The 23,509-nt window shown below is 45.7% G+C and overlaps 1 protein-coding gene across 4 annotated transcripts in view; it reads left to right on the top strand.

Annotated features, from left to right (window-relative positions):
- PAK2 (p21 (RAC1) activated kinase 2) overlaps positions 1-22,045 on the top strand; it is a 47,917-nt gene extending 25,872 nt beyond the window's left edge. For 3 of the 4 annotated variants that reach the window (XM_082056115.1, XM_082056116.1, XM_082056117.1), the window contains 13 exons: positions 3,685-3,785; positions 4,136-4,286; positions 5,984-6,015; positions 6,349-6,456; positions 7,527-7,659; positions 8,137-8,200; positions 8,873-8,921; positions 11,598-11,710; positions 12,077-12,194; positions 14,750-14,849; positions 17,332-17,528; positions 18,027-18,164; positions 18,508-22,045. In XM_082056115.1, coding sequence (XP_081912241.1) covers positions 3,685-3,785; positions 4,136-4,286; positions 5,984-6,015; positions 6,349-6,456; positions 7,527-7,659; positions 8,137-8,200; positions 8,873-8,921; positions 11,598-11,710; positions 12,077-12,194; positions 14,750-14,849; positions 17,332-17,528; positions 18,027-18,164; positions 18,508-18,594 — 1,391 coding nt within the window. In that variant the 3' untranslated portion in view covers positions 18,595-22,045. Of the gene's footprint in view, positions 1-3,684; positions 3,786-4,135; positions 4,287-5,983; positions 6,016-6,348; positions 6,457-7,526; positions 7,660-8,136; positions 8,201-8,872; positions 8,922-11,597; positions 11,711-12,076; positions 12,195-14,749; positions 14,850-17,331; positions 17,529-18,026; positions 18,165-18,507 lie in introns of those variants that run through there. The other variant, XM_082056118.1, reaches the window with a different exon arrangement.
- The last annotated feature ends 1,464 nt before the right edge of the window (positions 22,046-23,509 follow it).

Raw genomic sequence — 23,509 nt, 5'->3', positions numbered from 1 at the left:
GCTGTCAAATGTAAGCGGAATATAAATGGACATCGTGACTTTCTGGCACCAAACCATCAGTCAGATGTTGTTTTGCTCATTAGCGTGGCCAAGACACACCCTCACCAGAAATGCCTATTTAAATAAAATTTGGTTTTTAAATTCTGCTACTGGGAAGCTTTACAGAAATTTTAACTTCCTGCTTGGATTTTAATAATATGATGGGACTATACGCAAAAATAATCTGTTGATGTGTGCTAGGGATTGTTTTCACGGGAAAAAATTCTCCAGCCAGTGCAAAACTTAACAAAGTGCTATAAAAATGGTAAGTTTTCCTTTTTGGCAAATGAAGATATTGTTCATTTGTACACGTATGAGGCTGCAGCACACAGGCCTGTGATGGGATAAGGTTGTTTGGGGACAGGGTGGCCTTTGGGGGACTCGCTGCAGACAGGCGGGATTTAGCAAAGCCAGAATTTTTGCCCCGAGTCTGAGCTAGTTCTGCACTGAAATAATCATCAGAGATTGAAGGGATTATTTAACGACCTAGTCATGGAGGTTTTTTCCCCTCTTTAGTTCCATTGTTTAGGATAAATGAGGTGATAGTCATCTTTTTACTAGAGTGCTTAATTGCCATGAATTTCCTTGGCTGGACTTCTGAAGTTAAGTGAACCTGCGTGTGTTTTTGGAAGGCTTTAAAATAGGCCCACAAACCAAGAAATGGTGGTTTTTGAGCAGACCTTATTAGAGGAGGTGCCGTGGGGCATCGCCCAGACCTGGGATCGTGTATGTGACGCGCTTGAGACTGGGAGCTCCGGGTGGATTTCATTGTGGTTTCACCTGTGGCTCCGTAACTCAGTGTTTACCACCTGGAGTTCTCTACCTACAACCAGCAGGCTGTGGAGAAATGGCTGCGTTTCTTGTGGAGGAGACTCCACACCCGCTCTGGGCAGCCTGGGCCAGGCTCTGGCACCTCCCAGCAAAGAAGTTTCTGCTCATGTTCAGATGGAGCCTCCTGTGTTTCAGTCTGTGCCCGTTGCCCCTCACCCTGGCGTTGGGCTCCACTGAACAGAGTCTGGTCCATCCTCTGACACCCACCCTGAGATATTGATCCCATTGATCAGATCCCTCTCAGCTTCTCTTCTCCAGCTCAACAGCCCCAGCTCACAGAATCCCAGAATGCCAGGGACTGGAAGGGCCCTGGAAAGCTCATCCAGTGCAATCCCCCCATGGAGCAGGAACACCCAGATGAGGTTACACAGGAAGGTGTCCAGGCGGGTTGGAATGTCTGCAGAGAAGGAAACTCCACAACCTCCCTGGGCAGCCTGGGCCAGGCTCTGCCACCCTCACCCCCAACAAGTTTCTTCCCATATTTCAGTGGAACCTCCTGTGTTGCAGTTTGCACCCATTGCCCCTTGTCCTGTCGCTGGTTGTCACCCAGAAGAGCCTGGCTCCATTCTCCTGACACTCCCCCTTTTCATATTGATCCCCAGGAATGAGTCCCCCCTCAGTCTCCTCTTGTCCAGCTCCAGAGCCCCAGCTCCCTCAGCCTTTCCTCACACGGGAGATGCTCCACTCCCTTCAGCATCTTGGTGGCTGCGCTGGACTCTCTCCAGCAGTTCCCTGTCCTGCTGGAACTGAGGGGCCACAACTGGACACAAGATTCCAGGTGTGGTCTCCCCAGGGCAGAGCAGAGGGGCAGGAGAACCTCTCTGACCTACTTACTGACCACCCCCTTCTAACCCACCCCAGGTACCATTGGCCTTCCTGGCCACAAGGGCCCAGTGCTGGCTCATGGTCACCCTGCTGTCCCTAGGACCCCCAGGTCCCTTTCCCCTACACTGCTCTCCAACAGCTCGTTTCCCAACTTATTCTGGAACCTGGAGTTGTTCCTTTCCAGATACAAGACTCTACATTTGCCCTTTCCTCAGCACAAAGATGCTCCAGATCCCTCAGCATCTTTGTGTCTCTGCGCTGGACTCTCTCCAGTAATTCCTTGTCCTTCTTAAACTGTGAAGCCCAGAACTGGACCCAACTCCAGATGTGGCCTCACCAGGGCAGAGCAGAAGGGGAGGAACAACCTCCAGTCTCCCTGACATGCTGCTCACACTCTTCTTCACACCCCCCAGGTACCGGGCACATTGCTGCCTCGCGATCACCCCGTTGCCCCCCAGGCTGCTGCTGCCTCTGCGGGGCCAGGGCCTCACCTCGGGGTCACTTGCTGTTTGGAACACGCAGTACCCTTTATTACCGGGTTCCCGGCTGGTCCAGAGCTGTGGCACACGCAGGTTGCAGAGCAGCGCGGCCTTGGCTGTGTCCTGCCAACCCGTGACTCACGGGATTCGCCTCTTGCCAGGACCTCTCCACTTGCGTGTGTTTGAAGTGCTGTCCCTGTGGGCAGAGGAGGGATTTTCACTCTCCTCGACTCGCCCGCTAATAAAATGCGTGTATTTTTTGATGGAGTTGGTTTATTTGCGCAACACATGCTGGTTTGGGCACCATCTCCTGTTCCCGAAGAAGAACCTTCCTGAGGAATTTAACTCTTTTCTTTCTTTTCCCCTTGCTTTCACATAAACATCTGTGAGAGATCGGGCAAAAACAGCACTTAAAGTGTTTTCTCATAAGCAAGTTTCTCCTGTCCTGTGACCGCACGACGCTAATGAGAACTTTTGACAGTCCCTTTGCTTTTTTGGCTCTGACCTGTGCAGCCATATTAAAGATATCCTGTTTATAATCGCCCTGTCTTTCCAGCGCATTGTTCGGCTGGGGCAGCCCACATGGCTTTTCGTTTGTAAGTATTGTCCTCGGCTCCCCGTCCTTCCTCTCGGCCGGCGCGAGGGGATTTCAGACGGACTCTCTGGCTCTGAGCAGCCTCCTCTACACTTGCCCCATGTTCGGTAACTTTTTACTGTGTATTAATGAAGAGCGAGCCTTTATTTCTGCAAGAACAAGAAAACAGGTTCCTGAAACCTTCCACCTTTCACCTCTGAACCTTTTCAGAGTCAAACGAACAGAATGGTGTATTTTATATTTAGGTTGAACTACAAATTGTCTTCCAGTTTATTTTAACTTTGTCAGGGGAAAAAAAAAAAGACAAAAAACCCAAGCATTATAAAACATCTTATAAATTTAATTGGAGCTGGGTTGGATTGTGCACGTGGTCTTCCTCATTATCTGTTTTTGCTTCTGGTACTTATGCAACCCCAAACCCTTTAATTTAAATTAGGTAATTGCTCCGAGGCTATAAACTCTTATCTTCATCACAGGAAGTCCTAGTTTGCATTAATTACCTTGAATTGGAGCAGTGAGGCAACTGAAATTTTACTGTCTTTAGGGTGAAATTGAGGTTGAAATGAAGTTGTCTTTGCTATTCTTCTTAATCCCTATTAACATGTCTATTTTTGCACTGTGAACATTGCATGTGTTTGGATTTGTTATGCTCAACGGAGCACTGTGGCACTTTTAATCTCTTATTTGCCTGCTACCTTAGTATAAATAATTTGAATGGAACAAGTTCCTAGGTGAAGTCTATACCAACTTGAAAATATTAAATCAGTGCGCTGTATATTTAAACACACCTCCATCCTGTAAACAGAATAATGGTTATTTTCACCCTAAGTGTTGTGCTACTTGGATCGACCATATCAAACGGAGACAATAGGACTTCAAATCTTTGCTCAGCACATCTTTGAATCTCTTTTTCAGGAAGCAAGAAGAAGGAAAAGGAAAGGCCGGAGATCTCCCCCCCGTCGGATTTTGAGCACACGATCCACGTTGGCTTCGATGCCGTTACTGGAGAGTTCACTGTAAGTAAACCGGCCTTGGAGCTACTCGGGAAACAGCCGCGGGTCAGCACTCTACTGAAGCCGTTGTTGATTTTTATAAAAGAAATAATTTTACTGTGTATTTGTACAGCACGCAGAGCAAGGCGACTGTGACCTGTTACTGCAAGTGTCACATCTGATGTTGTGTCACCTCAAGATATTGGCTGTGGATTGTGTCACCTGTGGACATACAGCTCCCCGTTAAAACCCCTCCCACCCGTTCATGTGTCTAAGGCTTAATGCGTTATGCTTTTTATAGAGGAAATAAATTTATTCTGCCTTTTAAAACTTGCAAATACCAGAAGGATGCTTAAAATCGCCTGTTATTTCAGGGAATGCCAGAGCAATGGGCTCGGTTGCTGCAGACCTCAAATATCACAAAGCTAGAACAGAAGAAAAATCCCCAGGCGGTACTAGATGTGCTGAAGTTCTATGACTCCAAAGACACGGCAAAACAGAAGTATCTGAGTTTTTCTGCTCCAGGTGAGATCCGAGGCATATTAAAGGGGAGTTGGGTGTTCGGAACGCAGTCTCTGCTCTTTCAGAATCATAAATCAGATTAAAATGCTGAGAGGGTGAGCTGCTTTTCAGTGAGGAGCAAACTCGAAGATGGATTTAAAACTTACTGGAAACTGGTGTTGTCCAGTTAATTTCCTGTCTCAAGTGGAGAGGGGAAAGAAGTGGAACTGTATAATTCAAACTAGCGGCCAAAATTAACTTGTAACGGGCTGTGTTTATGAAGCTGAGGCTCTGAGACTCTGATTAATTGGTTTTGTGCTGGAGACCTTGCTCCTCCTGTCTGTGGCTAAAACAGCTGCCTGTGAGCTGGATGTGGTGACATCGAAGATGCAAAATAAGTTGTTTTCAGGTCAGGAGCCATGTGGGGGGTTGAGAGAATATCTGCCCTGCAAACACATGCGGTTTTACCTAGTTTTCTTCAAATTGTTTCTGAAAACAGCTTAGTAATACTCTCCTCCTTGATTCAGGATACTGCTAAGGGAGCAGAAATACCTGTTCGATCCTGGTTTCACATCTCGATAAGGCAGCACACATAAATGTGATGATCAATGCTCGGTTTGGAACACCGAGTGGGTCTATCTGCCCTTAGGGGAGGATTTTAGAAACTTGCAGCTTCCTTCTGCGGTTGTGACCATGAAATTTGGCTTTCTGAGAGCTGAAAAAAAATCTCCAGAGCTCTCTGTGTTCTTGTCAGGGAGGCACCCCAAGGTTAGTTTAAGGGACAACAGGGTCCAAAACAAGCCTTTATTTGGTAAAAGAAAGTGCAGCAGATTGACCAGTGGAAGGTGGGGTTTAGCACTCCGAAGTGACTTGAATACAGATTCGGATATCAGTTGAGTAAATCATTAAGGGGCAGCAACTAATACAACAGGAGGTCCACAGCGTGCATGCATGTGGCTTCACCAAAACCAATGCCAGAGCCGTCCCTCAGTCTGGGAAGAGTCCACACTTGCCTGAACACGGCGTGGGATTATTTTAAAGGGATGCACGTACTCGTAGTGAGTACGGAAAGTGTACATTTGCGATTCTGCGGGGATTAATTTATAATACACTCGCAATCCTGCGAGGAGAAATACACGTGCAAATGTGCACGGAATATTACACGTGCTTATGTGGAAGCACGGGAGGAAAATACACCCGCGATTCTGTGAGGATTAATTTATACACGTGCTCGTATTGAGCGCGGAAACTACGCCGGAGTCTCCATCCCGGGGGAGGGGGAGCAGTGCCTCCTGGCAGCAGCGGCTCAGCTCGTAACTCCAAGAGGTCGCGCATAAGGGGCAAAGCCTCGACGAGAATCCTGTTTTTATAGCCTGATCAGATCTGACTGTAGGCATTCCAGAAGCTTCTCTGCACCCCCACACTGGCTGTGGGTGCCCCTGAAGCCTCCAAACTTCCCCCACACTGGCCATGGGTACCCAGCAGCTCCCTGGCGCCTCGGCGCTCCCTTCTCCTAACGGCCCTGGCCAGGGGCTCTGGGGCCAAACAAAAGAAGCTGTTGGCCTCAAACAGCAGAGAGAGAGGGACATGTGTCTACTCCTTCCATATCGAAGGAGGGAGGGGGAGAGAGCGGGGTTTGCATCCTGCCACAGTTCTTTACTCTGTTCACTCTTTATTATTTTTCTGATGATTTTATGTATTCTGCTGTTTGTCCTATTTAGAAAAAGATGGTTTCGCTTCAGGAACACCAACGGTGAGTGTGTTTGCTCTTCTTTGTCTATTCGTACTCGCATAAGAGTTCAGGTCTTCTGCATTTGCTGTGTAGTGTAAAACAAAATGAGATTTTTGTGAAATAAAAACATAAATTTGGGGCGTCAACAGAGCATATTTCACTGGAGCGATAGTACTTTAGTCTTGGAATAAAACGTAATAGGGCACTTAAACCACTCAACCTATTATTTTCTTTTGACAACAGTAAGAATTCTTTAATCTTCATGGGGGGGGCACAGAGAAGCAAGTCTTTAACTCTACAGGGGAAACAGTTCTGTTTGGTTATTAATTTTTTGTAATTTGGTTAAAAATATAGGGCAATGCCAAAGGTTCGGAGCCATCAACAGCTGTGGCAGATGATGATGAGGATGATGAGGAAGCTCCTCCTCCTGTTATTGCCCCACGGCCAGACCACACAAAATCAGTGAGTGGCTGTCAAATTCCCAAACTCCTCGGTGCCGCAGGACTTTTTCTACTTCTGTTACCTAGCAAAGCGTTGTAATTGTGAAAGAAACTCTTGTAAGTTTTGCTTTTTCTTTGAGTTTGCTAAGAAAATGCCTAATTTCTGGATATCGGATCAGAAATCCTGAAGTTAATGCCGATTTGTTTGTGGGCTTGTGTTGAAGATAGCCAGTGAAGCTTCTACTTCAACCTAAGATACGACGAGGAGGCTTCTTAGTCCTAAAAGTGGCAGCGTCTTTGATTTCCTTTTTTTCATTTGATTGTGGTGTGGTAACCTCACCAAATGTCCCACCTAAACCCAAACAAATTCACATTTAAGATTCGAAAGCTGATTTTACTCATCAGCATTACCTGGAAAGTTAAATGCTTGAGAAGTTGTTCATTAAGTTTCAGTGTAGTTGTCTTGAACTTCATGCCTTGTTAACAAATCCCAGCTCATACTTTGGACTGTGATATGCGGATATGTTGCTGCTCTACCCATTCATTTTTGCTGCGGGAGCGCAAATGTGAATTGTGTATTTGTGTCAATGATGCTGCTTTATAATCGCCCACTCTGGATGTGTAAACGTATCAAATGTGACAGATCTTACAGCTTGATATTTCTAAGGTGTGTCCATGAACAGCTCAGGAGGAAATTAAATAAAGCTCCAAGAAAATCCCCTAAACCGGGGGCAACAGGGAAGTTTTCGAGAGCCTCGTGCTTCTTTTCATGTTGAAGCATGAATCCTTTTCCTTTCAATCTCAGTAGTGGTTGAATCTCGCTATTAAATAGTGATTTCTGCGCTGATAACTAGCATGGGTTATGCAGAATAAGGAGGTAGAAAACCCACCAAAGGTTTGCGTGTGGAAATGAATCTCCTGGCATCCGCTCAGGGGGTGCCTGGGTCCTTCTTTCAGAGCTCAATAAAATTACCAGCATCTTGACATTATGGAACTTAATGCTTCTCGGATCTAATTTCTGCCTCCAACCTGTTATGTCAACTGGTGTTTGGGGAATCTTTGAAGAACTGTGAACGGTCTCTGTTTTAACAGATTTACACTCGATCTGTGATTGACCCCATCCCCGCGCCAGCCGGTGACGCCGCTGTTGACAGCGCGACGAAATCGGGTGATAAGCAGAAGAAGAAGACCAAAATGTCGGATGAAGAGATCGTGGAGAAACTACGTAGGTGGTTTTTGTTTCAGATAAACGACGGCTTTAAGGCTGGGGAGGAACATTAAGCTTTTGCCCTCATCTTTTATGGCTTGTGCGAATACCATGTTTGATCGGTTTTGTGTCCAAGAGCAGCTGAGAGGAGCATTCAGAAGTTTTGCTGATTTATGTGCTTCAGAGCCTTATTGGGTAAAAAAGATCGTAGAACAGGTTTTGTGGGTTGAAGTTGAGTTGTGACAGTGCGATCTGCCTGTATAATACAACCGTAATAACACAAAATAGCTTCTGCTGTTGTTTGCTCCATAGTCATCTTGAAGACAATTTTTCACATTGATGTTCCTGTGCTTAAGTCGAGAACTGACTGGTTTCCAGACTAGGCCCAGCTACCGGGTTTGTCATAACCCCACACTGGGTTTTGCTACACAGAAGACCACAATTAAATTGAGATACTAGTGGGAAATAGCATGATGTGTCTCTTTTCTTCTTTAGGGACTATCGTGAGCATAGGAGATCCCAAGAAAAAATACACCAGATATGAAAAAATCGGGCAAGGGTAAGTGCTCACCCCAACTTTTATTCCCAGTGAGGCAGTATTAAGAGCAGTTCTCTGTTCAGTCTGATGGCGTAGCCCCTGCTTACTGCAGCAGGCAGAAATGTGGGCTGTGTTAAGTGCTGATAAACACAGGGTGAAGACTGGAAATATTCTTTTAATGGGAGAGTGTATCTAGTCCTCTCCTCTCTGGTAAGATGGGTTCACAATGGCTGAATAGCACGAGGACATGTCAGAGTTATCTTCGATAACAGTACTGCCTGGACTAAGGTATCATTGGAGAAGAAAGTATATATTAATACAAGTTGTAGCTTTTCCAGCCTAACTCCTACTGTACACTTTGCAAATAGGTCTGTCTGTGTTTGTGCGTGGGCTTCCCTGGGGGAAAAGAAAAGTTAATACGTATTGCAGAAAGGGTTGCCCAGCTTATCTGATCTTCTGGGGGCTCAAACATGCTGGATACAGGAGGATAGTTGGTGTCAGAGAGAACTTGAGATGATTTTGTTGTGTGTGAACCACCTGGTGTTTCCGTGATACCACTTGCTTCTAATAACCTTCTTTTTGATAAAGCTCTTGCAACATCGCAAGCTGACACAGTTTAGTGTTTGTGATCTATCTGTTCAAGCGTGTTTTTGTTACACAACTGCCTGCAATGTTGTTTTTTTTTCTTCACAGGGCTTCAGGTACAGTGTTCACAGCTATCGATGTGGCAACGGGGCAGGAGGTGAGATGTCTGTGTTCACTGCACTGCGATTGCTTTGTCTGTGTAAATGTTTTTATGTGGGCTCCAGTATAAGTTGGGGAATGAGCTGTGGGAGAGCAGTGTAGGGGAAAGGGACCTGGGGGTCCTGGGGACAGCAGGGTGACCATGAGCCAGCACTGGGCCCTTGTGGCCAGGAAGGCCACTGGTACCTGGGGTGGGTTAGAAGCGGGTGGTCAGTAGGTCAGAGAGGTTCTCCTGCCCCTCTGCTCTGCCCTGGGGAGGACACACCTGGAATCTTGTGTCCAGTTGTGGCCCCTCAGTTCCAGCAGGACAGGGAACTGCTGGAGAGAGTCCAGCGCAGCCACCAAGATGCTGAAGGGAGTGGAGCATCTCCCGTGTGAGGAAAGGCTGAGGGAGCTGGGGCTCTGGAGCTGGACAAGAGGAGACTGAGGGGGGACTCATTCCTGGGGATCAATATGGAAAGGGGGAGTGTCAGGAGGGTGGAGCCAGGCTCTTCTGGGTGACAACCAGTGACAGGACAAGGGGCAATGGGTGCAAACTGGAACACAGGAGGTTCCACTGAAATAAGGGAAGAAACTTGTTTGGGGTGAGAGTGGCAGAGCCTGGCCCAGGCTGCCCAGGGAGGTTGTGGAGTCTCCTTCTCTGCAGACATTCCAACCCGCCTGGACACCTTCCTGTGTAACGTCATCTGGGTGTTCCTGCTCCATGGGGGGATTGCACTGGATGAGCTTTCCAGGTCCCTTCCAGTCCCTGACATTCTGGGATTCTGTGAAATTACTTGACTCGATTTCTTTCTGTGGCTCCCATCTCTGCTATCACCTCCCAGAAGAATGTTGTCATAGTCGTCTGTAACAGTGTGTGCCTTGTTCTGTGATAATCAGATGATCCAAGCTAAAAATAGAGTTTTGTCTTTCGGGTGAAAAGCAGAGGGAGTGAGGTGTTTTGAATGAAGTTTTGCCTTTGCGAATTCTGGGCAGTGGTGTCCCACATTTTCAAAACTCACATTTTGTTCAGTGTTTGCACACTTACTCTCTAGTCCCGTGTCAGCGGAGGTGGTGGATGTGCCCGTCTGTATGTGACAGCTCCCTCGCTGTGATTCTCCGCTGTGGTCACAGAGCCTTCTCCACGTCCTGCTCTTTGCTTTCCCTCATTGGTCTCTCCAAACCCCCCTGGTGAAGTTGGTAACATCAGCAATAATCTTCTTGCTTGTCACCTAGTGGTCATCCCTGGTTCCCAGGATTTAAACTTAGGAATTATTTGCTTTTCTTTAATTTCAAAATCCCTTAATTTTCTTTTAAACGTCTGCCAGTAGCCTTAGGTCACTGATCGGTAATTGCCCTTGCAACTTCAGCCGCATTTACCAGTACTGTAGCGGAGCACATCTCTAAAACACAAGCCTTTCAGTCATCCCAATGCCTCGTCTCTTAGATTCCTCTCTGCACACTGCAGTACTTCATGTCCTCATACTGAGTGCATGCTACATTTTGTAATTCAGTTCCCTTCTTAGACCTCTCGTGCATCTTGTCAGGCCGTTTGCAGTCTCTGTACGTTAAAGGGATGCAGTACTCCAGCTTTCCGGGTAGAATTTGGTCTATTCAGTGGTGAGAACAGGCCAAAGGAGGATTTTATTGCTATTTTCAATGCCTGGATGGGAAGGTGTAGCGCAGACTCCTCCTAGAGCAACACAATGACAGGACAAGAGGTAACAGACAAAAAATTGCCATAAAGGAGAGTCTGGTTAGACAGTGGAAATGTTTTTCCCCTCACAGTCAGGATGGTTGAACATGGGACAGGAGCCCAGAGTGCTTGTTGAATATCTACCCTTGGATATCTCCATTCAAACCACAGTTGCACAAAACCTTCAGCAACCTGCTCCACATTGGCTGTGCTGTGGGCAAGGGATTGGACCAGGTGGCCTCCGGAGATCCCCTGAAAACTTAATTATGATTCTGTGCCACGGGTTTTCTCCTTTTAATGCTCTTGGCAATATGATAGTGATGGTTTCTACAGGGTTATATTGGTTCTTGCATTTGGTTTTGGACTGGTGGGCAGGTCACCTTGTAAACTCCAAAGTGCCTCTTCAAAGTGTTGCAGGTAACATAACTGCAACAATTCTTCTACATTTTAAAATCGGGAATAGTTACCCTGATTAGCTTATTTCCTGGACAAGACAGCTCTTGATCTTCCCTTCCTTCTCTGGGATAGTTCAGTTGCTTAATTGCTTTGAGAGCAATTCCTTCTGCCTCCCAGCACTTCTTATACCCAAAGGCTAATTTGGTCGGAACCTAGAAACACCTATTGTCTTGCCTTGCATTGGAAGGTTTATTCTATCGCCCTTAGTTGCTACAAGATCCTCTTCCGCCCTAGGCCCGTTGAAATGAAATTGGGCGAGTATCTTTTTATCTTCTGAATGTTTCCTTCTGGCCTTCGTTATTGTTTGCGGATCTTTTCAGCTGCAAGAGGGTGATGTTGGCAGTGGGCGTGAGTTGTATGCTCATCGAGCTGTAATTCTTTTAAGTTGTATGCTAATAAATAACTAACTTGCCAGCCGCAAGCTGTGCTAAACTCCTTTAATCCTGTTATGGAATTTCTTCTAAATTTCCACCATATTAAGAACGACCGAATGGTTTTGATACCTGGGTTCGAGTGATTGCTGTTTTATTTTGTCCTATTCAGGTTGCTATTAAACAGATAAACCTGCAGAAACAGCCCAAGAAGGAGCTGATTATTAATGAAATCTTGGTAATGAAGGAGCTAAAGAACCCCAACATCGTCAACTTCCTGGACAGGTAAGTGCGGCCGGCTGGTCGATTCCTTCATCCCCAGGGGCTTCCAGAGGTTTTAACTTGATTTACTTACACAGATCCGTACCTGAGGGTCTTATAAGCAAATGAAACTGTATTTAGACTGTCATCTGAAACAAAAATAACAGGTCATCTGTCCTGTAGGGTGCTATCCTGCCCATTTAGGCCATAAGAAGCACGCAGCTTTTATTGGCAGCATTTACATTTCATGTTGCCTTCCAGAGATGAACTTTCTTTACCATTTGTCTAGAAGTGCTTGTGAATCATTTCATTGCCCGACTCTTCTCAGTCGTTTTCCAGTTCTCGACCTCGTGATGGCAAACGAGTGTGCTCTTCGTTTTCTGTTTGCAGTTACCTCGTAGGAGATGAACTGTTCGTGGTGATGGAGTATCTGGCAGGGGGCTCGCTAACAGATGTGGTCACAGAAACGTGTATGGATGAAGCGCAGATCGCTGCTGTTTGCAGAGAGGTGAGTGTTGCAGTTGAATTTTGTCGGTAGAGGAATGAAGACGCACTCTTAGAATTTGTGGTACACTTAAGTTAGGACTAATTAAACAATTGCCGTTGGAGCCATTGAGTTGAGAAGGATGGACAATACTGAGAGGAGAAATTGATATCAAAATAACAGAAAATAACAAGTTTAACCAGGAAAATTGGGGGTTTGGAATTAACTGGCATTAACTGGCAAGACATTAACTGGCAAGATTGCAAGAGGTCCCAAACAGGTGGGGAAGAAAGAGGTCTTCATCCACAAAAGCATTTTATCGCCACTTCTTTAATCAAACCTACAAGCTCGACATGCTTGAGAGCTGGTGCCTTATTAAACAGGAGCGTGCTTATATTTGGACTCCAAGTCAAGAAGCTATGTTGATGAGATGGCCTGTAAGGCTTAAGTTTCCCTCTGTACCACAGTGCAAGAGGCCAATGGTTGAGGCTTTATTCAGAGTTTCTGATGACAAAGCTGATGAAAAACATTAAAAGCAAGATGCAAAGCTTTGGGTGAGGAGGGAGTGCCTCCTGTAGTGTTGAACAGCAGTTGCCTGGGTCAGTTGAGAAGTGGTGAGCTCCAGAGGGAGTCTAGTCCCGTCATCCTTGCTCAAAGGAGTATTAACCTCAGTGTTTCTAGGAGAGGAGGCTTAAAAAATAGACAGCATTTGTGGTGTTCACTTTGCTCCCAAATGAAACTGTATTGTAGGAGTTAATGTGAATCTGCCTGTTAAATGTCTATTAGATATATAAATACTTTTGCCCTGGCGTGGCGGGAGAGTCTCTGTTTTCCATTTTTAGAAAGTTATTGTCTGAGAGATACCCTCTTGTGGAGTTTACAAAACACTGTAATACAAATCTGACACTTGAAGTTCTTAGATAGTCTCCGTACATTTGTTAATGCTTCAGTGTGGCATTGGGGGTTTGCAAGTTGTAACATGAGAGCTCTGGGTGTTTGGGGAGGGTAGGTGCTGGAGCAAACACATTTGGGGTTTGGTACCTGGGTTGCCCAGTCCTGCTGACAGTTTTAACAGTAAGATTATTGATAATGTGCGTTGAAGTTCAGGGAAGAGCAACGAAGGAGTTTAGCAGGTGGGAAAGAATGTATTTTTTAACTTCGACTAACAAAGCATATTCCAAGGCACCAAAAAGCCTTGAGTAATCATATATAGGTAATGTAAACTGTAGAGAGAGGAGCAGAAAAAGGAAAAAAGCATGAAAGCTTCAGGGTGTTTTCCAATAGGAAGAAGGGGAACTGTGTTTGCTTTGAGTGTGAAAGTGGACCTGATGAAATAAGAATAGTTTAAAAAACATGTACTAAAATACAGCTGAGCTTGGTGCAGACTGTCCCTTTCTCGTTCTCGTGGTGCGTGAAATCTATAGGTCCGTGACAGCTGAGCTTGCTTTCTGGATTTCTCAGAAAAACAATTCTCCAGAAGCTCGCAATTGGAATAATTTTAAGATTGCAGTAAGATATCAAATGGAAGAGTTAAAAATAGCTGAAGTCACAACTTGTCGGTGGTTTCTGCCCTCAGTCAGAGCGCCAGCATCCAGCTCAGGCTTGATTTATTAGGGCAGGAGGAGAGTAATTGTATTATCTGCTGGGCACATGAAGCTTAGACTTTTAAGAGCTCCATCTGGCTGCATCAAGGTAACATCTGCTTTTGATGAGTCAACAAAAAGGAGGGGATGGAAAGCAAACTTGTACCTTAACATGTACGGACAGGTAATGGTTTCCTGAGAAACTAGAGCTGGAAGCGGAGAATCGAAAGTAACTATTGACCGTAACAGTAATTAGCTTTTCCGAGGAAAAAGTCTCATGTTGAACCATCGTACTTCATCAAAACTCTCCTGCCCGGTGTGTTAGATGTGCTTCGTTGTGCAAGGCAGGGCCACTTCACTAAAGCAAATGAAATCACAAAAAAAAACACACCAAAAAATTACACCTGTGCCAAGTTGCAAATGGTAAATGTTCTGCTTATAGTAAAAGAGGAAAAGCTTGCGATTTTTTTTTTCATTTTATTCTCAAACAGCAAAAGTAAATGTAATTGTTTTCAGGCAGAAAGCTAGTGTGAAAGGTTTTAATGGAAAACAATGCAAAAAAAAAAAAAATATGGCTTTCATAATGAAGGTGTTTTACAGCCTTCACTGTAGGAGAAGTTCCATGCGTGTTGAGAACAAACTCTCACCTATTCCTCTTGGAAAAGCTCTCACTTCATCCTTTATTGTTCCTCTGTAGAATTTGTGGCATGTACCAAAGTTAACACCTGGGATTTTTGAGAGCGTCTCGAGTGATGAGGAGTTTAATTTATAGGTTTAAGATAGCAGAGAAACTGGTTAAAAAACCGTTGACCTCATGAGATCTGGAGAGTACTTGTAGCACAAGAGCTTCCTCTGCTGGTTATTTTAAATAACACCTCTTATATTTGTACCACTCAGAACTGAGTGAGGGTCTAAGCGTTGCTTTTGAATTCATACTCACACACACAAATTGTGTTTTCATATGCTGAATGTTTTTTTTTTTCTCCTCCCATCCAGTGTTTGCAAGCACTTGAGTTCCTACACGCCAACCAGGTCATCCACAGAGACATTAAGAGCGACAACGTGCTGTTGGGAATGGATGGATCAGTTAAACTAAGTGAGTAGCAGGCAATTGTTTCAATATTCAGTTTTCCCTTTCACAGTAAACTTTGACTTGGAGAGTGTAAATGGGTAGTAGAGTTGACAGGAAAACTTGAGGTGAATTTTTATTGCCTCTGAGTAATAGAAATTCATTCTGTATTATCAAATGCATAACTGGCAAGTGGCAGATACTGAAATTCTGAGGGCCCGAGGACAGAGGCTGCGAGCGCGTTAGACCGGAAGGATGTTGAAGCAAACCTGTTGCCACATGAATCTGTTGGCAAATGTGAAGTAACTGGGACCAGGCAGGGAATGATTGCAAGAGAAAAGTTGCAGCGAACTGCGGTTGCTCCGTTAGTCTCCTCAGGTTGCTTTTAATGCTTTGCCACTAACGAGAACATTATTAACCATATATATTGCAGTCTAGTCTTATGCTGTGCTTGCACCAGGTCTCCTTTTCTTGGACTGAAAGTGTAACACACTTTCGTTCATATAATCATGAAATGACGAAAGAAACTACTTGCTTTTCAGGTAATTGTCACGCACGCATGGGCTTGTGCACAGTAAGTTAGTTTCTGGTGTGCGTAAACGTTTGTGGCAATAAAGAAATGTGAAACCACATGAAGAAACTGTCAGGATTGTTGGGAGAGAGGCGCATTGTCTGACTTCTTGGTATGCAGGAATGTGCAAAGCATAAAGCAACTGGAGAGCTAAGGGATGGTGTTTTTACAGTGGGGTAGGAATTTGAAATGTATCTCAGCAATATCCCTTACTTGTGACAGTTTGCGGTCTTATGTGGGTTATGTAGAAAGATAATGAGCAACTTGATTTGTTACCAGTGGATGCACTGCTTGCTTGCATAGGAGGTTTTATTGTTTTTTAAAGGGTGTGATGTGTTTGTGCAAAACTGTGGATTCAGAGGCTGAAGATAAGCGAGTAGAGGATGTGGCTGAGAAAAGTTAGTGGGAGAAGGCTCAAAAATCAAAGAGCTGTCAAAGCAAAGCAGAGTGGTGAGAGGACAGGGTTGGCAGCTGGTGTAAAGAAGCGTCAGCCCCAGGAGGAAGGAGAGACGGGAGGAAACAGGAGTTAGCTGTGAAAATGTCCTGTGTGAAGGGGAGATTCTGTAATCAACCATGAGACAAGCTGTCTCATCAATGCTTTCTTTGGGTGCTCACAGAGCTTCTCGCACTTGTTTAGGGTGGAAGAAGCTCCACCTTCTTGTCAAGCTCTTGCATTCTCTGGGGGAGTTTGGCTTCGTGGTGGCAGGAGAGGGGGCAGATCCCAGCCTGCCTGGCACCACCACGGACCTGCACACAGTCTGCGGGTTGGTGAAACCGGGTTCTCCATCTTGCCTGTCTCTTCTCACTGGGGCATGATGCCGAAGACCTTGTTGGTAGGTCAGGAGAAACACATTGCTGGTTCTCTGGTGTCTTCATTGATATACACTGTGCTTTGAGTTGAGTGGGACACTAATAAAGGCCAAGAAGTGCTGGTGAGGAGCTCAGTGGCTGCTATAGGTCTATTTTTTCCCCCTTTTTTTAAGGCAGCATCTTGACAATTGTGGTGTGGGCAGTTCTTTGCTCAAACACTCTCTTGGTACAACTTCACACTTTGTGGCTCTATTGTCAGCACTGCGTGGCGTGACACTTTCAAACGTGACTCCAAATTTTAAATTCTCTCTCTTTCTCTCTCTCTCTCTTTCTCTCTCAAACTCAATGATAAGGTAAAATCTGTCTCCTGCCTTAACTCTGTTCTTATTGATGCTTTACATGCCTGGGAAATGGGAGTGCTGCAGCTGGATAAAGTAACATGATGGGACATGCCTTGCTGCTGCACCTGAAGGCTATAGGAATAGGTGACTTTTCTCGTTTTCTTGAGTGTGGTTGTTCCCTCCGGTAGTTTCCTTGTGGAAAGGTTTGTTTGTCCAGGTTCCTTCTGCTGAGTGGGGCAGCGTTTCACGTATCTGAAGCCTTGTTTCCGTGTGTCTGTCAGCTGTAGTACCTGTATTTGATGGCCAAAATGCTGTGAAATGTCCAACTCGATAGCCGCACAAATTACATCTGTTTGGCAGGGCAGAAGCTGTAGCTTGTGGATTGGTGTGTTCCACATCACGTTCTATAGCCTGCCACGCACAGAACACTTGTGTTCTGTGTGATTACTGTTTTTTTTGGGCTGTTACCAGTCTAGGAATCTTGAAGACTGGGCAAAATACTGTTCTGCAGGGTAATAATATTCGCGTCGCTTTTCCAGAGGACAAAAAGCCTTATCTTCATGCCACCGACGTCTGCCCTGCTCAAACACCTTCAGGTTTTGTACCTGTCTTGCATGTTGGATTTTGTAGTATGGCCAATATGGCAGGGGGAAGAAAAAAGGAGACACCCCCAAGCCCCTCAAGTGTGAAGGAGTAAAATATATGTGTAGTAATAGAGAAATCTTCTAGGAAACCGGCTTACGTGGGGTGCACCAGTTTAACTTTGTAACGTTCTGTTATCCTACAGCTGACTTTGGTTTCTGTGCTCAGATCACCCCCGAGCAGAGCAAGCGCAGCACCATGGTGGGAACCCCGTACTGGATGGCTCCCGAAGTGGTGACGCGGAAAGCGTACGGCCCCAAAGTGGACATCTGGTCTCTAGGCATCATGGCCATTGAGATGGTAGAAGGAGAACCCCCGTACCTCAACGAAAACCCCCTGAGGGTAAGGAGCCCAGAGGTTTGCCGGTGTTTACCATACGAACGTGTTTAGTTAACTATCTACATTAAAGAGAAAATGAAACAAAAAACCACAACAAGCTTCAGCAGCACAAGACAATTCCTCCAAACAGAACGCACCCGTCTTGAATTTGCAGTCAGCCCTACTGAATTTTTCCATTTAGAAGATTAGTACCTGCTTGTAACTAAAATGTTGGACTTCGAACTCAGTTTTCTGTCCTAGTTTAGGTTGTGAAAAATGCCGCTTGTGTCAGAATCTGATATTTTCTTTGCCAGGGTAAGTATCTGGTGCCAAAAGATTTTAAATGTTATTTTGCTATTGGTAAGAATAGGTCATGACTGTGTAGAATTGTGGCATTCTTGGGTTTTATCTTGTCAAGGAGAGAAGTGGGCTGCAGAGCCCTTTCTGATCTAGACTAAGGGATTGCCACTGGGCACCTCCGTTTGGCATATTTTTGGTTATACGATATTCCTCATTTTGCAGGCTTTGTATTTGATAGCAACTAACGGCACACCAGAGCTGCAGAACCCCGAGAAACTGTCCCCGATATTCCGGGATTTCTTGAACCGATGTTTGGAGATGGATGTAGAGAAAAGAGGGTCAGCCAAAGAATTGCTACAGGTGAGAATCGCCTTCCCCTCACAGCCTGAGATACAGATGCCACGGCATCCAACAATTCACAAACTTACTTTAGTATAGCCATTGAAGTGAGCAGAATGGGACTGAGAGAAGATATTTGAGCAGGAAACCTCTTTGTAGTGAATTATTGCAAAAGAAACAGCCTAATGCTGTTTTTGGGGTGAGAAGGAACGATTATTAAGTGCTCCGGGTCTGTCCCTTTGGGAGCAAGGGACAGAGGTCTTTTCAGACCTCAGGATGAAAAGAGCCGTGTAAATATCTGGCTTTTAGTGGCTTTTCGAATGACGTCTTTCTCTAATTGACTGTGTTTCTCTCTTCCTGACAGCATCCCTTCTTGAAACTGGCCAAACCTCTGTCTAGCTTGACGCCACTGATCTTGGCAGCCAAAGAAGCAATGAAGAGTAACCGCTAACATTACCGCCACAGCCTTCATCCCTTTTTTTTGTTTGTTTGTTCGTTTGTATTTTACAAATCTTTATAATATATGAAATTGTTACACATCTGGGGGGAGGGATTTTCTGGGGGGGGTGGGAAATGTCTGCGAAAGGGAAGAAACTCTCATCCAGAAGACACCCAGAATAAAGTGTGGTGCCTCTAGCAATCCCTGTCTGGGGTCGGGAAGGAATCAAGGACTGAATTACTGGCCTTTTACTTTTGTTTTGCAGACAGCCCAGAAATGCCACTTACTGTGCCTGGGGTTTTAAGGGGTTATTTTTAACCATTTCGCTGTAGCAGCTCCCATTCATTGTACCCTTCTGGGTACTTTCAATACTTGAATGACAGATTCAAGCTTTCAGAGAGCAGTACTAATTTCACCTGCTGATCTCTTCTCACTCTCCTCTTCCTCCCCTCTACCTGTTCAGTTTTATATCACTCTGGTAAGCTCCCGTATGACGATATTCATGGCAAGTGTGACAAATGTGAAGGTACATCTTGCCCCTTGTTTCTTGTATGGATTAGCTGTTACTGTACTGTAGAATTGACAACTTGGCTACTTAAGAAATTGTCATGTATTGAGGTGCGTTTTACTTTTTAAGAGGAATCTGGAGAGAGGGGGAAGAGAAGCGTTCAGCTGTTTCTCATACACCAGCGCTCTGTGGACTTTTTAATCGAAGATGTGGCCTCTTTGTAGAAACTTAACGATTGGTCGAGTCTTTGGATGTCAGTTTATGGATCTGTAGGTAGGGGTCAGATACTTTATTTATGATCAAATGATCAGCTATAGTCAGGGCAAGAAAAAGAATTCCAGCTGTCTTCCTGTCTGCTCTTTATTTTCCCTTTAGACTTGCTGGCCAGAAGCTTAGGGGATAATGTGCTTGGTGCGGTGGGTGGTTCAAAAACATGTATCTGTGCTCTGACTTGGGCTTTGGAAGTTATGCTGGTGCCTTTGACTTTTTTATGTTACATTTCCCTTCTTTGTATCAAATACATTTTTGTATATGTTGTAATTCCCCCCTTCCCCCAAGCAAATAATGCATCAACCTATGGAGTTGTCAGAGTTTAAGTATTAGAGCTATTTTTTCCAATTTTGTATGTGCTCCATTTGTACTAATGAAACCAGAAGAACGAATCATCAGATCTGAGGACACTGAAGATACAGGTTATTTTTAAAAACGTGATTCAAGCAGAAGACGATGAACAGCTGGACGTGCCAAAGCGCCGTTCGGAGAAGATGAGCACGGCACTGTCAGGCATCCGCGGGGCTCATCAGAGGCTGAGAGGATGTTCCATGTCCACCGGTCCCATCTCGCTAACGACGTTGTACCCGCTGGGATGGCTGAAGCCGAACGTTGAACGTGCCTCCCTCTGAAGGACAGCGAGCGGCTCGAGCGCTCAAGTTCTTGCTGTGTTACCAGGGCCAAGTGTACACGAGCCCGTGTCCTGGCTTCTTCTTGTGCTACGCTCTATGCATTTCAACTTCCCCGAGTGTTTAAGGAGGAGCCAACTGTAGTTTCCATGTGCCAAACGATTCTGTGACAGAAAACCAGTGCTTTAGTGGGATTTTGCTGCATTCCCGGCGGTGCAGGACCTGGGACGGGAATAGGGCTATGGCTGAGTATGGACGGAGGACCCTGAATAAAAACTTTTTGCACACTTTTACAACCATTGCTGGCAGAAGATAGAAGTCATTTTCAGATAGTTTGACATTTGTGTAGCGAGGGAGATAACGACGTGTTGGGAGCTGGTAGCCAAGGTTGTGACAAAACCAATTGCCAGGCGAGAGCGGCCAGGACAGCACAGGTTGGTTGTGGTGACGATGGAGGGGAAGCGGGACGAGGGTCTCGAGGCTTCTAGGAGATGCCATGGTACCAACAAGATGCAGTTTTGCGCTGTGGGATCGCAGTCCAGCTTGCGTTCTGCTCTTGCGTGGTGGCAAAGCGTTATGTCGGATAAATTAGATTAACTACTCCATCAAAGGAATAAATCCTGCCAGCTGTCAGGGTAAGAATAGCTGTGGTTTATCGTTCGAGGAGGTGTCTTGTTCCAGTCAGGTGAATTATTACGAGCTGTGGACGCTGTGAACACCGTGTCTGTGGTTTCTGCGCATCTGACTCCCTGATCAAGTAGAGAGGAGGCTTGGCCGAGGATAGAAAAGCCGTCATACCCAGGATTCCCTCTTTGTTCATTGCTGGCAATGGACTTTGTGAAACTCCTTGTGTCAGAGTTAAACTGGGAGATTTTCTTTTTAAATTTTTTTTTTTTTAGATAGAAAACCAAGAAATCATAAGTAACTTTAACTTATTAGCTCACTTTTCTTGATGAATGAGGATGATTTAAAACGTATCTTACAAAATGTGTCCAATTTAGTCTACTTAGGAGATGATTTCCAAACTTCCAGCCGTCTTAGCACACAAAACTTGGCCCCATCCAGAAGTTACCAAAAGGATCTCAGCGCTTGTTGCATGACCTGGAATGGTGTTCAGCTCTCACGGTGAGAAGCACCCACACCTCCCCTTCCCCATGCAGCCGTTTTATTGTTAAAAATTGAGGGGTTTGTGCCTGTTGTGGCCAGAGGGGCAGCGGATGGACGAGCAGAGCCAGGAGCAGGTTGCCAGGCTGCGCTTTCATGTCATAGTGGCTCAGGCATCGCTTTTCTAACCATGTCAGCTGGTTGCGTTTGCAAAATTTAAACGCGTAAGGTGCGTTGTGTTTCGGTTTTAACCCCGAAGGGAGCGGATTGGTGTCCGTAGGGCTTGCTGGGAGGCTGCGGTGTCCCTAGGGCAGAGTTTGTGCAGACGATGCTGAGGGCAGGACCGTGTTGGGCAGCGCCGGGGTCCCCGTACGTCTCGCTCTGTCTCGGGTGCCAGCGCCAGATCCTGAGTCAGGACCAAAACCGCGTGTGATGCGTGTGGAGTGTAACATATAGCGGTGCGGTTAGGTGGGTATACGGAGCAGGGCAGCTTATGGCCGAGACGCAGGGAATGTGCGACACCTGGGATCTTGTTATCGTAGAATAACCCCCCGACTTTTCATTCAAAGCACTGGGAATGTGCACTTTGAGCTGCCTTAGGTGTTAATGAGGCTAATTGTGCGCAGAGCAGATGGGACAGGCGGGGTCCCCACAGCGGAGGGGACACTGGGTGGCTGGGGAGGGGACAAGGAGGTTGTTAAGGGTCTCTCCATTAATAAATAAATGTCTCTGGTCCATTTTTCCCCTCTGTCAATGGAAATGGAAGTAGGTGCAAGCTTTCCTTTTTATTTTTTTTAACTGTCTTCAGATTTTAATGTTGCCTTTTGTGTAATTTAATCCCATTATGTTATTTAATTGTTACTGCAATATTAACTACTGTATTTGTTGACTTTGTTTAATAACTGTTCTTTCAGGGCTAGAAATAAACTTTTAAAAAACATTTGGGTTTTTTCCCCCCTTCCCCCATCGTGAGTTTTATACCTTCGAAGACAAGAGTATCTGAACAGAGTACGTGTTCAGATGTCTTAATGAGATTGATAGAATGTATTTGTAATTAAGGTTCTTATGAATGCTTTCATTATGGTGGATATCATTTGATGCTATCGTAGCCTGCCCTGTTTCTTTTGAAATTTGATTACTCATCAGCATCTGTACCAACCTGGCGATAACCGCAAGTTTTCTGTGCTGCCGCGCAAAGCCGAGAGCAGCCCGGTTCTTCACCATCCACCCACCCACTGGGGTGGGAGCGGTGGGCCGGTAAAGCGCCGTCGTGGCAACGTGATGATGATCCAGGAACTATTCTGTATCGGTATCATCCAGCATCCTGCCTATGTGGCACAGATGTGGGGAACGAGCTGTCCTGGTGCCTGCGTGGAAGATGCTCCCGGTGGTCGGCGTTTGGGTGAGGATGATGCTGGTTGTCAACAGCTTGCCTGGGACGTGGGGTGAGATGGATGGCGCCTCTCGCTTTGCTGCGGAGCCTCGCTTGCGTTGGCCTGGCAGTTCAACTAAGGAAAAGGACGTCTCAACGCGTTTTCTTTGGAGTTGAGACCATCTCACTTGAAATCCAGATGAAATTTCTGTCTTGCTTGTGAATGTCGAGGACTCATTGTGTCGTGCGTTTCCCATGTGTTACTGGAAAATCGTCTCTTCCCCTCTCTTGTGTGTTGTACAAGCTTCGCTGAAACCACTGACAAAGGGAAATGAAGAAACCACTCGACTTCAGGAGCCTTTTCATCCAGACATGAGAATGTTGATTTGAACAAAGCAGTGTCTCTTCAGGTTAATTAATTTGTTGTAATATCGCTATCTTTCTATATAATTGACCCTTCATGCATTTAAACCGATGTTCTCTAACTCTGCATCTAAGTGATTTGGCATTTAATTTCTGGGGGAAAAGGTTGGCAGGAGGGGGGAGAAGGTGCTTAGTGGAACTCACTGATTTTCTGGGTACCGGTGCTTGTGCTGCTTGAAGGAGATCAGAGCTTTGCCTGAACGTGGGTTGCACAAGGTGGAACTCACTAGTCCTGACTTGATTAATCCTGTTAAGTCTTGCGTGAGCTTGCTCATCATCTAAACTAAACCCAAGAGCAGCCCCATCTTTTTGGATCCCTTTATTCAAGACTGGGTGTTTAAAACATCACTCTTCAAGATGCTAAATTTGAGGATGATTTCTCCCTTTCGGGGCTACAGTGAATTTACTGCAAAGGACAATAATTCAGACCGCACCAGCAAGACGCTGGTTAAAACCAGGATGAAAAACTGGAAAGGATCTGCATTTCTGATCAGCTTTTTCGCAGCGGTGCCTGAAGACAGACGTTGGGTTTCGGCACGATTCGCCCGGCCCGTGCGCCAGCACCGCAGTTGTCCGCAATGCCTGCTGCCGGGGCTTTGTACAGCTGCATTTTCCCCCCTG

The sequence above is a fragment of the Streptopelia decaocto genome (assembly GCF_964273445.1).
Source record: "Streptopelia decaocto genome assembly, chromosome: 6".
NCBI lineage: Eukaryota > Metazoa > Chordata > Aves > Columbiformes > Columbidae > Streptopelia > Streptopelia decaocto.
The sequence above is the reverse complement of the archived record's forward strand: the minus strand, read 5'-3'. Positions and strand labels throughout refer to the sequence as shown.